This window comes from Halyomorpha halys, unplaced genomic scaffold, assembly GCF_000696795.3.
Source record: "Halyomorpha halys isolate HHAL.00 unplaced genomic scaffold, Hhal_1.1 Scaffold1189.1, whole genome shotgun sequence".
Classification (NCBI taxonomy): domain Eukaryota; kingdom Metazoa; phylum Arthropoda; class Insecta; order Hemiptera; family Pentatomidae; genus Halyomorpha; species Halyomorpha halys.
This window is the reverse complement of record NW_027109080.1, coordinates 38,860-51,577: the sequence shown is the minus strand read 5'-3', so window position 1 is coordinate 51,577 and position 12,718 is coordinate 38,860. Positions and strand designations below refer to the sequence as shown.

At 28.8% G+C, this 12,718-nt stretch overlaps 1 protein-coding gene across 1 annotated transcript in view; it reads right to left on the bottom strand.

Annotated features, from left to right (window-relative positions):
- Positions 1 to 3,079: 3,079 nt before the first annotated feature.
- The window catches only part of glu (structural maintenance of chromosomes 4-like protein gluon), a 23,917-nt gene continuing 14,278 nt past the window's right edge, over positions 3,080 to 12,718 (bottom strand). Inside the window, exons 17-23 of the mRNA XM_014433325.2 lie at positions 11,450 to 11,594; positions 9,804 to 9,977; positions 9,344 to 9,526; positions 8,083 to 8,315; positions 6,760 to 6,943; positions 4,595 to 4,780; positions 3,080 to 3,287 (exon numbers count right to left, since the gene is read on the bottom strand). Of these exons, the coding sequence (XP_014288811.1) occupies positions 3,222 to 3,287; positions 4,595 to 4,780; positions 6,760 to 6,943; positions 8,083 to 8,315; positions 9,344 to 9,526; positions 9,804 to 9,977; positions 11,450 to 11,594 (1,171 nt within the window). The 3' untranslated portion in view covers positions 3,080 to 3,221. The remainder of the gene's footprint in view (positions 3,288 to 4,594; positions 4,781 to 6,759; positions 6,944 to 8,082; positions 8,316 to 9,343; positions 9,527 to 9,803; positions 9,978 to 11,449; positions 11,595 to 12,718) is intronic.

The window sequence follows — 12,718 nt, the reverse complement described above, 5'->3', positions numbered from 1 at the left end:
TATGGATCTAGAGATATATTTTTTTCAAAAATCCAACATTTTATACGAACAACTAGAAATTAACATTTTGTGAGTTTATTTTGTCAAATATTATAAAAACTACTACTCCTACAAAGATAAACATAATTAACTATTTTGTAGTAAATTTAACTAACTTTAATTTGAGCGCTGACAGACATGTACGTGTAATGGTTTCTGTAATGACGTTTTTCATAAATTAAACTTATTGTTCGAACAACTATAAATCAATTTATTTAATCAAATATCATCAAAAATACTATTCCTACGAAGGTAAAGTTCATAAACTTCTTTATAGTCCATTAAACTAGCTTTAATTTGAGTACTAATAGACATCTGTACGTCACATAGTTCCTGAGATATAGAATTCTCAATATACTACTAATCTTTCAGTAGTTTTTTAAGAAATTTTGCTTTTTAAAAAGCTATATCTCGAGAACTATTGGACGTAAATAGCTCTTTTAGGGCTAATATTTCAGCAAATGTATTATTTTTTAAATAAAGTTCTCTTAGATTTTTTAGTGTTGCTGGTAGTTTTTAAGATATAGAGCTCCGAATGAAAAATTATTGTTTTTTTAAGATTTTTAAACAGCCGCCATTTTTTATTTACCCTACTTATACTTGGCAGACTCATCAATTTTGACTAGTAATTATACATAGTTTTCAATAAAGTAATCAAAAATTGGGGTGAGATAACTGTCTTTTTTTCTTCCCGAATCTTGTACTATGAGCTCACTGAGAAAGATTCTCCAATTTTCCCGCCAACATGTACAGAAAAATATAACCTTGGTCAGGTTTTAATTACTTGTAAACATGCTGAAAGTCTCTACTGTCCTTGACCGAATATTTACAATTAAGTACTTGAGTCTAACTCGTTCTTCATTCAGAGAAAATATTCACACATATCTAAGTTTAGCAACCCCAACAACACTACCCTAGGAACCTATCAGTTTACTTTCTATTTGTTCAAAATTTTTTTTAAATAATTAGACAACAGACTACTTCACAAAACAGAAAATAAATCATCACAGCATTGGCTCCTAACAGGGAACAGGTTTTCTTTGTTGCTCTTGAAGCCTGGAAAAGTTTAGTCAGAAACCTTCCTTTCTGTGTCCAAGACTCATTAAAATAAGGAATAAAATTAAAGAAAATATATTATTTCTTCACGCTTTTAGTGGTTGGATTCAACGTATGCAATTTTCAGACAAGCAAAGAGGATGTTGGCAAACATTTGGAGATACTAATGACTATCAAAATAGTTATGCATCAACAGATGAAAGCTGTGCTACCTTCAAAATTATTGCTACTCCTTATTCCAGATCATTTTTTCAACCTTCCTCTCTGTACTTTAAACTGTTCACTAAATCCCCAGTACTGAATAATTTTAACTTGGCTAATCTTCTTTCAACTAGAGAAGGTCCTAGATTGCATGCAATGAGGATGAAGTCTTTCCTACAAATTATTTTGTGGAATTTCCATTTGATGAAACCAGTTCAATGAGGCTGAAAGGTTACTCAAAAAGTAACTAAACATAAGTTACTCCAACCATCAACAGTTAAACAACTCCTGGAGGAACTTATTATACTGCCTGTAATTGTTCAAAGGAGTGTCGAAATGCTTGTCATTGTACAAAGCAATAGAAGAAATGTTTTTCAATACGCTATAACTGCAGAGAAGCATCCTGAACTAAAATGCCAGATTAAATTGATAATATACCAAACTTGAATGACAGTGAAGATAAACTGCTTAGCAATGGAGACGTATCAAAACACCTGGATGACAAGGACAATCAATCCGACCAATTGTTCCAATCAGCTTCTACTTCCATATGTAGCAAATTCAACCAACCTTATAATTTTATTATTTTTTTAAATTACTTAAACTCCAAGGCTTTTTGCACTATAAATAATTTTAATTTATATGTTTAGATCACAATGTACATTTTTAATTGATTTGATTCAACCAAACTGGTTAGAGGTTCTTTGAAAAGAATTGTACGAGAGCGCACACAGGTATGTTACAAAATTTGATACTGGAGCATACAAAAATAAATTATATACAACACATTATATACTTTGCATTACAAAAATAAAATTAAAAAATCCAAGTTCATATTTGTAAAAGGGCAAAACGGCAGTTCTTTGATCTCTCTTATCTTTCTAAAAACTTGAATAATTTATAACATATGCAGCTCATTGAAACAGAATTATATGCACTTTAATTTATAAGAGTAACATTTTCCAATAAATACATCCTTAAGGAATTATAAGTGATAAACTGAAATTAGTACAAACATATCAATGAAAATGAAGAGATTAAAAACTTTTAGAAATTGAAATAGCCTTAAAAATCTATGTTGTCTGGTCAACAAACAATAAATTGCATAATGTACAAAAGAAATATAGTAAAATGCAAAATATATTTTAAATCTTTTTCCAAAGAATTCTATAATCAGATTTAAGTTTGAAAATATGATTTGGTTATAAAAATCTCTAGCGTGAATGAATAAATATAAAATTAAAACAGTTAATAGCCTAAAATATAACACATTTAATTTTTTTTTTTTATGAACGGTTGAGCGAAAAGATAAACTCTTAATACACCTTACTTTTAAATTTATTCCAAATAACAATATTTCAATTACCAGTATTTACAACTGAAAGAATGAAAGAAGTTAAAGGATTAAAATAAAAATAAAAATGAATATATTAAATTGAAGGAAAGGAATATAATATTAAAAAAATTGTTGATTTTCATAAAACATTCAAATAAAATTTTATTTTTTTAGTTATTAATACATAGATATATAAAATAAAAACAATGTTATAACTACCAAAAAATAACTTTACATGTAGAGAATGTAACATTCAGAATTAAATGTATATTTAAAATATACAGGTTTAAAACTTTTTTTTTTTTTAAACCAGAAAAAGGGTTTCTGCATCCCAGGTTTTATACACGGCTCATTCAAGGTTTTATACATACATACAATTTACTGGTAAAATTATAACCCAATTTATAATTAATAAAACAAACACATATACATATATATTTTTTTTTACTAATAATTATTTAAAAGAGACTAAAAGGGAAAAACGGGCGTCCATATATGGGACTCTGCACTACTATTTTTTTTTTTAAATTTACATATTACAATATTTAAAATACTGACAATTATACATAGGATTCCCCATTAGAACTTATTACTTGACTCGTTTTCGGGGTGGTGACCAATCAACGTCGTCTACTGGAGTAGTCGGCCTGCAAACCTGCAATACACAATGTCATAACATACAGGAGGGAATAATGTAGAAATTCAGAGAAAAAAGTATAATAGAACAGTAAATAAATACACTAAATGGAACACAAAATATCCCATAAAAAGTTCCTAGGATTACAGACAAATTACTTCAGACTTCTCTCTCTTAGACAGCATAGTAAATGTTAAAAAATTATCTTAAACATAATTAAGCAAATTTAACAAAAAAAAGTTTTGGTGTGTGTGAGTGCGTCAATCATTATGGAGTACATAAGACTTAGTGTGAAATCTACATGTAATTTAAAATATTAGTCAACTAATGTTGATGAGCAATTGCCTAAATATTATTTAGAATTATTTGATGTCATTGAGTTATGCTCAGTCAAGAGCAATATTCTGATCGTACCTCTGGTCTATAAACATGGCTTGCAGTAACTTTGATCAGAGTAATAATGATACCTTTACAACTTGTTATCAGAATCCAAGCAGTTTTGGCTTTTCTGAAATTAAGTTTTACTAAGCAACTCGTTATTGTTAAAATTTCATCAGACAATACTTTGGTATGGAAAAACCAATACACAAATAGTAAGGGGCAGGACATGCTTTTCAAGTCGCCCTGACTTTCTGAAATTTTTTAACTTGGGTTGTTTCAATTTTGGACTTTTACAATCAATTATTCAAGACTATATTATACATAAATGATTGACCACAGGAGAATTAAAAGATGGCTTAGGATGTGTTAAAACTTGGACCATCTCCTAACATGAGAATAACATAACAAAAAAAAGTTGAAACTATTTCTTAATTGTTTTTCTTGACCGCAACCCGGATGATCTTTTAATTTAAGACATATAAAACCTATCATTATTTTCTAGACAAGGTCATCAGTACAATCGGCACGAGAAGATATTCACTGGGTAGTTAAAGAATTCAATAGAATAAAAAAGCAGCTCAGTGATAGAAAAATACTTGGTTGATTAAATTACAATAACAGGTTTCGAAGAATAAAATTTCTCAAATGAAAACAGCCTCTTAGTCTTTCTATTTACCCTTAATGTTTTAACACTGTCCAAATGCCTCAAAAATTTCATTAAGTCTACAAAAACTCCATTACATCAAAATGGCACAATAAATGATTTGTTTTTTAATTTAAAGATTGAAATAACAAATTTTCGCTACAATAATTTACAGTAAGATACTGACAAATTTAGTCAATAATTAGTCAAGTTAACTATAAATCTAAAAGAACTAAGAGAGAAATTTTTATGATCCATATTTATTTAATAAAAATTGTTTTTCCATTCAAAGAATACATACCCTGTAATAATCTGTGTTAACCAGAACTGTACCGCTCCCATGGTAAACACAAACATACTTTTCAGGAGTAACTGTTACACTTTTCGTACAATTAAAAGTTTTGTAAATTCCAACAAGCAGGTCAGCAAGTTCAAACATGTTAGACCTCAATGAAATGATAATGAACTGTGCATTTCTCGTCCTTTCCTAAAATTAATAATAAACCATAAAATAAAAAAGGTATATATTGTAAAGGTAACATATAATTTAACAATATTACATAATTATGATAATTATATATATAATAATTGAATATAGAGCTAAAATTTAATTTATTAGTATTTTTTTTTTTTTTTTAAATTTATCACTTCACATCAGTGAAGTACAATTGTAATATTTTATTATCATTATGAAGCTACTTTTAAAATGCGCACAAATTGTAGAACAAAAGGGTGCATATTTGACCCAAATCGGGCAATCCGAAACATGTTAGATAAAGTCTTGAATTTCATGTAAAACTAATGAATTTATTTTTCCCTAACCTAATAAAAAATTTAAAAAAAATAATAATAAAACGCAAGAAGTGCAAATACTTTTTTCTGTACTTTTTGTAAGTTAGATGTTTTGTTTTTTTATGAAATATTTTTTTCATTTTAATTTTATTTGTAGTTATTAAGTTATAAATATACTTTTTATTTTTCAAGTAATAGGGTTTTTTTATAGCATAAATTCATAATTTAATAAAAAACACGTGGTGTGCAAATACTTTCTTCGGTCACTGTATATATATACATGGTGATATCAAAAATAAGGTTTATTTTTTTTTTATAAATACTTAATTCAGTTTTTTTTTACATAATACTTACACAATTTTAAAAGTTAAACATTAGTCTATCTTCTACATAATTGCTGAATAAGTTGATGAATTTTTTTTAGATACTATAATAGTTTTTCTATGCCCATGTCAAACCCGCTTACCGCCACATCCTAGAGAAAGCATTCAACTTTATCTTTCATCTCAAAAGGTCAAAAGTGAATCATCTATTGGCCGAACGTTCTTCTAATTTAAGGAACAGATGGCTAATAGGAGGGTGTGTGATGATAATGTTCCATATTTAGTGAAATCCTAGTGAGTATTAAGGTAATCACCAATACCGCCTTTCCATACTAAAATATAGTTACCATAACTTTACAGGTAGATCCTGTTTTTATTTATTTTCAAAAATTTTCTGCCTACTTAAGCCATGATAAACATGGAACATTATCCCTCCCTCCTATCTTCTTGAAAGAACATTTAGCCTAAAGTCAATTCAACTTCAACAATAAAGTGAAAGATGAGCTTCAACACTGACTCGAGGATATGATGGGAAACTCAGATTAGGTCAGAAAGACTTTTTTTATGCTGAAAAATCATTTTAATAAATTTGCAGCGATAATCTTTTTAGAAAAAGCCCTTTAAAAAAAAATCCCATAAAAAATTGATGGTTTAAACATCACATTTCAGAAGATTGGGAACATATTTAGGAAACATAATAGAGAGGATAAAGAAGACTTGACAGCCAAGCAATTTGAGACAAGAGACCCAGGTGTGTCTAGTTCAGAAAAATTTTAAGAATTAAAAAACAACATGGCTATTGTAGAATTGTTTTTTTTTATTTCATTTACAGCAATGTCACTCAATGCAGCCATCAACAAACAAACTGATTTAAATGTAGAAAAATGTTTGAAATATCAAGAATCCTTTTTATTATAGCATCTTAAAAAAAGAAAATAATAATAAAACAGAATCTATAAAATAAAAATATTGCTTGTTGGAAATAACATTATAACTAGATTCTTTTGTTTGGATGTGTTTCGCTTAAATTAATCTATAAAAGAAAAAATTCAATGTAAAGTGCTGTTGTCATAAATTTAATCAATCTATCATATAACAATTTACTTAACTGTAATATATTTACTAATAGAAACTTAAAATATTTTTATTTTGTATAAACTTAAATTTATATGAATGAACCTCAAACATATAACTGACATTTAGTAAAGGAATTATAATACACTAAATACAAAAAATATATATATACAACTAGAAGTAAAGTTTTTAAATTGTTATAACTCCAGAAAAATGATTTTACACAGCAATATAATAAACAATATTTAAAATATTTCATATAACATATTAAACTCACTTTGATATAGTTCCCAACAATAGAAACATTCTTGAAATCCAAAGCTGCGTCAATTTCATCCATGACATAAAGCGGGCTAGGTTTGTAATAATGCAAAGCAAAAACCAAAGCTAAGGAGGATAATGTCTTTTCACCACCAGATAAGTTGGATATGTGTTTCCATGACTTCTTTGGTGGCCGTACACTAAAAAAATGAAAGATTGCATAATAATAGATGGTAATAAGTAAAGCTAAAACTGGGAAAAAGTATTTTTAGGTTTAATAGCACGAACACAAACAACCATAGCAATTCAAACGTTTACATTAAAATTGCCAAAGTGGACTACTTTCCAGCTAACTTTACCTCCAATAAAGAGGCATTAAAATCCTCCAGCTTAATAAATATTTGTAGATCTAGTTCAATAGTTTACAACCAATAGAAGAAGACCACTAAGCCTTGAACCTTGTGCGGCCCATCCTCACTTCCAACTCGGGGGAAATATGGATCCTCTCAGCAAATATATGTTTTTGCACAAATTAGGTATATCAAAAGTAGATATCGAGCCACTTTTACCTAGCTATACCTACTTTACAGATATTAGCCACTTTACCACATTTACCAATTAAAACTGTTCAGTTAAACATCCAAACAACCAAAAAGATGATAAATATAACAGTTCTAACAACTATTAACAAAAAATATGAATAGCCGGACCCTCCAGTGGCCGATCCAAATGCTCTCGCAGTCTACCACTAGTGGTCAAGTGGTCAAAGAGACCAACACTGATCTAGCTAAGATTCAACCATTTAGATTTTTTTATAACATTTAAATTTTAGCTATTACAATCGAACTTTAATTTGGCTTTAAATCAATATCCTTTTAACAAATGGTTTAAGAAAGTCCATTTAAAATAATTCCAAAATTAATAATCGAGATTTTAAGTTTTTTTATTTATTTTATTTTATTTTAGTATGTATGAGATCATTCATCACTATTACCTATTGCCCACAACTGTGTGGTAGATTGTAATATCTATCAATAAATAAAAAGTATTATTTATTAATGATGATAATAATCAAGAGCATGGGTAGTCTGCCTACAACTGAACTGACCATTAAACACATTATTATTCTTGTCTCTCAAAAAGCATAAGAGAATCTCAAAAGAATTTTATTTAAAAAGATACAGAGACAAATTTCAGGGACTTAAAGGCAATCAAAATCAGCAAAAAATTTATGAATACATGCCACAGGAATATGAAGTGCGTGGAAAAAGCAAATAAAATATTTAAATCAGTCAAAATGCTGATGGATAAAAGATATTTGATAAAAAAAAGTACAAACCTGAAACCGATTCCTTCAGTGAAAGGATCAAGAGAATCAATCAACTCAAACTCAGCATCGCCGCCAAGAGTGATCATCTGATACATCTCCTTCAATTTAGCGCTGATGATTGTAAAACCTGCCATAAATTCATTTAGCCTTAGCTTCCTGAACTCATCGTACCCTTTCCTTGCCTCATTCCTTATACCAGTAATTTCTTCAAGTTCTGCGATCCTCTCTTTTAAAATTTTATCCTGTGAAAATATGATTGACAAAGATTAAACCAAAAAAAATTGTTATCTTTCATTAGAATCACAATAAGTGTGACAGTTAAATTTGAAAAAAAAATTTTTTTTATTAATCACAAGGTACAATCAACTGTATGAAAAGTCACTTAGACCCTTGATAGAAAATTTAACAACACAAAAACTTAACTAGAAATATCCAATAATGGAAGTAATAAAAATCTGACATGGTGTATGCATCACACTTTCACTAGCAACCCTAATTACATCCCAAAGTTTTGATTATATGAGCTCGTTTTCAAATTCTGAGAATTGTTTGTGCTTTTCGACAAAAACTCAATGATGAGAAAGGAGGAAAATTTTGAGCATAACAATTTTATTTTTCTGGTGCTATAAAAACATATATTTAGAATTATTAAGATGGAAATAACAACTATCAAATTTTTTCCTGCCAAGAATACAACAGTATAACAAAATTTAATAAAGCTGTAAAAATATGTAACAATCAGGAGAAATTGGGCAGTCTAGATTTTTTTTTTGATTCGAAGCTTGGTTAATTTCCTTTTTCCTACTTTAGTTATTCATAATTTTTTGTTTAATATGTTTTATTTATCCATTGTATATCATTGCTAATAATGAGAACTGTTAAATGTGTAATTTTTTTTTTAAATAAACAAAATTAAAAATACTTTAGAGCAAGATTTTTTCAAAATTTGGCATTTAAGTCCTGTTTTATTATTTCAATGATGATGATTTATCCGGTATTAAACAGAGCTTAATAGATCGTTGATTAATTTAATATAATCAAAATCATTAGAGCTGGTTTGGAGAAAAATAAAAAAAAAATTTAAAAACCTATTCTGAAAGTGGCACTTCGAAACTTGGTTATTTAGACTCAGAGGACCTCAAAACATTTATTTCCATTGAATACTCAAATTTGAAATTTTGCAAGACCCCAATACTTTACCTTACTATATACTCTATATATAGCAAAGTGAAAATAAAAATTAATATTTTGATAGTAGTTCCTACTTTACCTTCTCTTTATATTCATCTATGACTTTTAAATCTGCATTCAATTCAGAAATAGCTTCATCATGTTTGGTAACGAGGTAACCAATGTTGTCTTTTTTAAATTCTAATGCCTCTTCAGCTGTATATTTTGGAAGTTCCAGATCTGTTTCTTCATCCGGTACTTCTAGCAGTTTTAAACCTGCAATCTAAAATAAATAAAATCATATATAAAGAAATTATTTAGAAAAGACATGTTTAAAAAAAAAAAATAATTAATTAGAATAAAACTACCTAGATGCAATAAATGTAGTATATTATACTTAAATATAAATAAGAAATAAAGTATGCCAGAAAATCTTAAAGTTACATAAAAATAAATATTTGCTAATTTAATTAATTGATTGTGGATGAAATTTAAAATAGAATCAGTTTCTTTTATGGAATCATTCACCATTGTTAATAAACAAAATAAATTCTCTATACCTTCTTATCTGAACTAGAGATCTTCTCTTTGTGTATCTCAATCTCTTTGTTCACCTCTTCCAACTTTCTCTCAAGTTCCAAAATAGAACCTTTCATAGAATTGATGCCCTTGCTGTTTTGTCCAAGTTTCTCCTTTGCATCCATTAGCATTTTCTCTATTTCTAAAATTGTCTCCTGAAAACAATACAAATAAAAAATTAGAATATTTTTGTCATAAATTAAAAGCTAGTTTTCAAAACACTTCAAAATAACAGAGCTGACCACTAAAATATCACAACAATCAGCTAATCCCAAATCAATGAGGGTTTCTGGTTGTTATCAATGAATTAATGACTGTAATTGTACATAAGTTATCAATCACAATACAAAGCAACCTTAATTTCGTACACTACACTGCTACTTCAACATCCAAGATATCAATCTGAAATTTCCCCTTATGATTCTTGCAATTTCATCTCTCCACTTGTGGTAACCATTCCTCTGGTGCCCAAAATTCACATAGCCCATACTGACAGTGCTAGAGACTCATCCCTTGACACTGCAGGGATCCATCCAATCCTGATTACTCTCCATGCCATGTGAAGACTTTTGGTGGAGGTAATAAGTCCAGACATCACTTTAATGACACCCAAGACAAAGGAAGAGCTCAATAAGATAAAATTACCTTCCAATTGACTATAACCTTAAAATATCCTGTTCAATCTATATAGTATACTGCTAATTTTAAGTAAGATATCTCGTCTTTCATCTGCAAACCATCATCAGAACAGTTGAACATTTCATTAAGAAATTCCAAAGTTAGTATAGTTCAAATTGATTTCCCCACAAAAAATCTACCAAGCAATAAAACACTTAAATAACAAATTCAATTACAATCAAACATCACATGTGCACATGATCAACAACCATTATATTATATCATTTACACAATATATTTAATACTTTATTATATTTGAAAGGTGAGAACCCAGGAGAATCTATGGCCCTATGTACACCAATTAAACGTGGAGGATACATTCAAATGCTGAATTAATAGGAATCTACAGGCATCCAGAAATTGCAAGGATGATAACAGTTGGATACCTTTGATGGATGGAGAAACAATCAGAATTATCCAATACCATATTTCTAAAATAATCATTGATGAAGGGTTTAAGGCACCAAAGGAGTGAGAAGATGGAGTGTGGATGCATAGTCTACCTTGGGGATCACTGCAACTAGAGAGTAGCAGCAACTAATATAGGAGACTGGCAGACCAAATTGCAAGAAGTCCAAACTTTCCACAAGTTATAAGGTCGAGAATAATGATGAAATGAAATTGATTAAGAATGAATATTAAACAAAATAAAGCACTAAAAGAAAATGGCTTGTTCGTTACAATTATGCTCTACTTTCTATATCTAGCATAATATTAATAAGGTATGGTCTAAAAGTAACTTTACATCCAAACCAATGGGATTACAATACAATTTGTTTTAAAAATACGTCTAAAATATCACTAAGAACCCACATTTCATGTACCCCTGTTTGGTATTTCCAATTAGGATTGTAAAACTTTTATATTTGTTTCATTGTAATATCACAAATGGACAAACTGCCCCAGTGATAGAGTTACAGTTATAATGATTAAATAAAACAAAACTTACAGCCACTGTCTTAGTTTCTTCATTTAATTTCACTCCTTCTTCATCAAGAGCCTGATTCTCTTCTTGAGCTTTTCTTATAGCTTCTTCAGATTCATTGATTTCATTAATTAAGGCTTGTAGGCGCTCACTAGCTTTCTTTGAGTTCCTAAAGCAAATTAGAAATATATTAGAAATGCATAACATAAAATATTAGCTTGAAGCATAACACGATCATATGGAAATTGATAGTATTCCATAGATTAAATCAATCAACTAAAATCTTTTTATGATATTTGTTGACTTTTTATTATTATTTTTCATATTTTCCAGGTCACTTAAACCTATTATAAAGCTGAGGAGTTTGTTTAATTTCAGGAACTAACAGTCTGATTTAAAAATTTGTTTAGACCATTAACTAAAAAATACTTTAGGCTATATAGCATCAGACCATGACATATAGGACATCAAGACTAATTCGAATAATATACATCTTCTGGGACATTATACATGCTTACTCTAAAGATAACTAAATTCTCTACAAGACAAAACAAAAACCGTTTATATCGCACTAGTATTAGCAAAAATATAGTCTATTGTAAAATAGAGCATGATTATTTTAAAAATATTTTGTGCAAGTTCCCATTGAAAATTTTGTGATCTTTCTTAACTGCCACCTGGAACATCTTATTCCTTCAATAATGATGATTTTTTATCACAAAAATTTATCAATAAACCATTTATATTAAATTTATCAATATTTGAGGTTATATAACATTATTTGACCTTTCCAGGTTCAGACATATCTGTTAGAACAGATATAATAAATCATATATAGTTCTATATGATGTGAACACTAGTTAGAAACTACTAAAATGTTTCTCAACATAGTTCTATGTCAATGGGAGATTGTTAACCCGTGTCAAAAATTTGGTCCTGAGACACATGAAAAACAGTTAGTGACTAACCTACACCTAACTTCAGTGATGAAACTTACAGTCTTAAGAGATTTAAAAAAAATAAAATCTGTACCACTGCAACCCATGAAGGATTAAGGGTGCCGTACTTTATAAGGAAGTACTGTTACTAGACCATCGGTTGTGCATAGGGTTTGTCGGTTTTTAAAACCGGTTTTTTGGAGAAAATTATGAAATTAGAAAACCGGTTTTTTAGTAGAAAATATCGGTTTTCTATAAAATATCAAATTATTATATCAGGCTTTAAAAACGATTAAGCCTAGTTCGGTTGCAAGTGAGAGGGTATTTTCTATTTCGGGGAATTTTGTGAATAAAC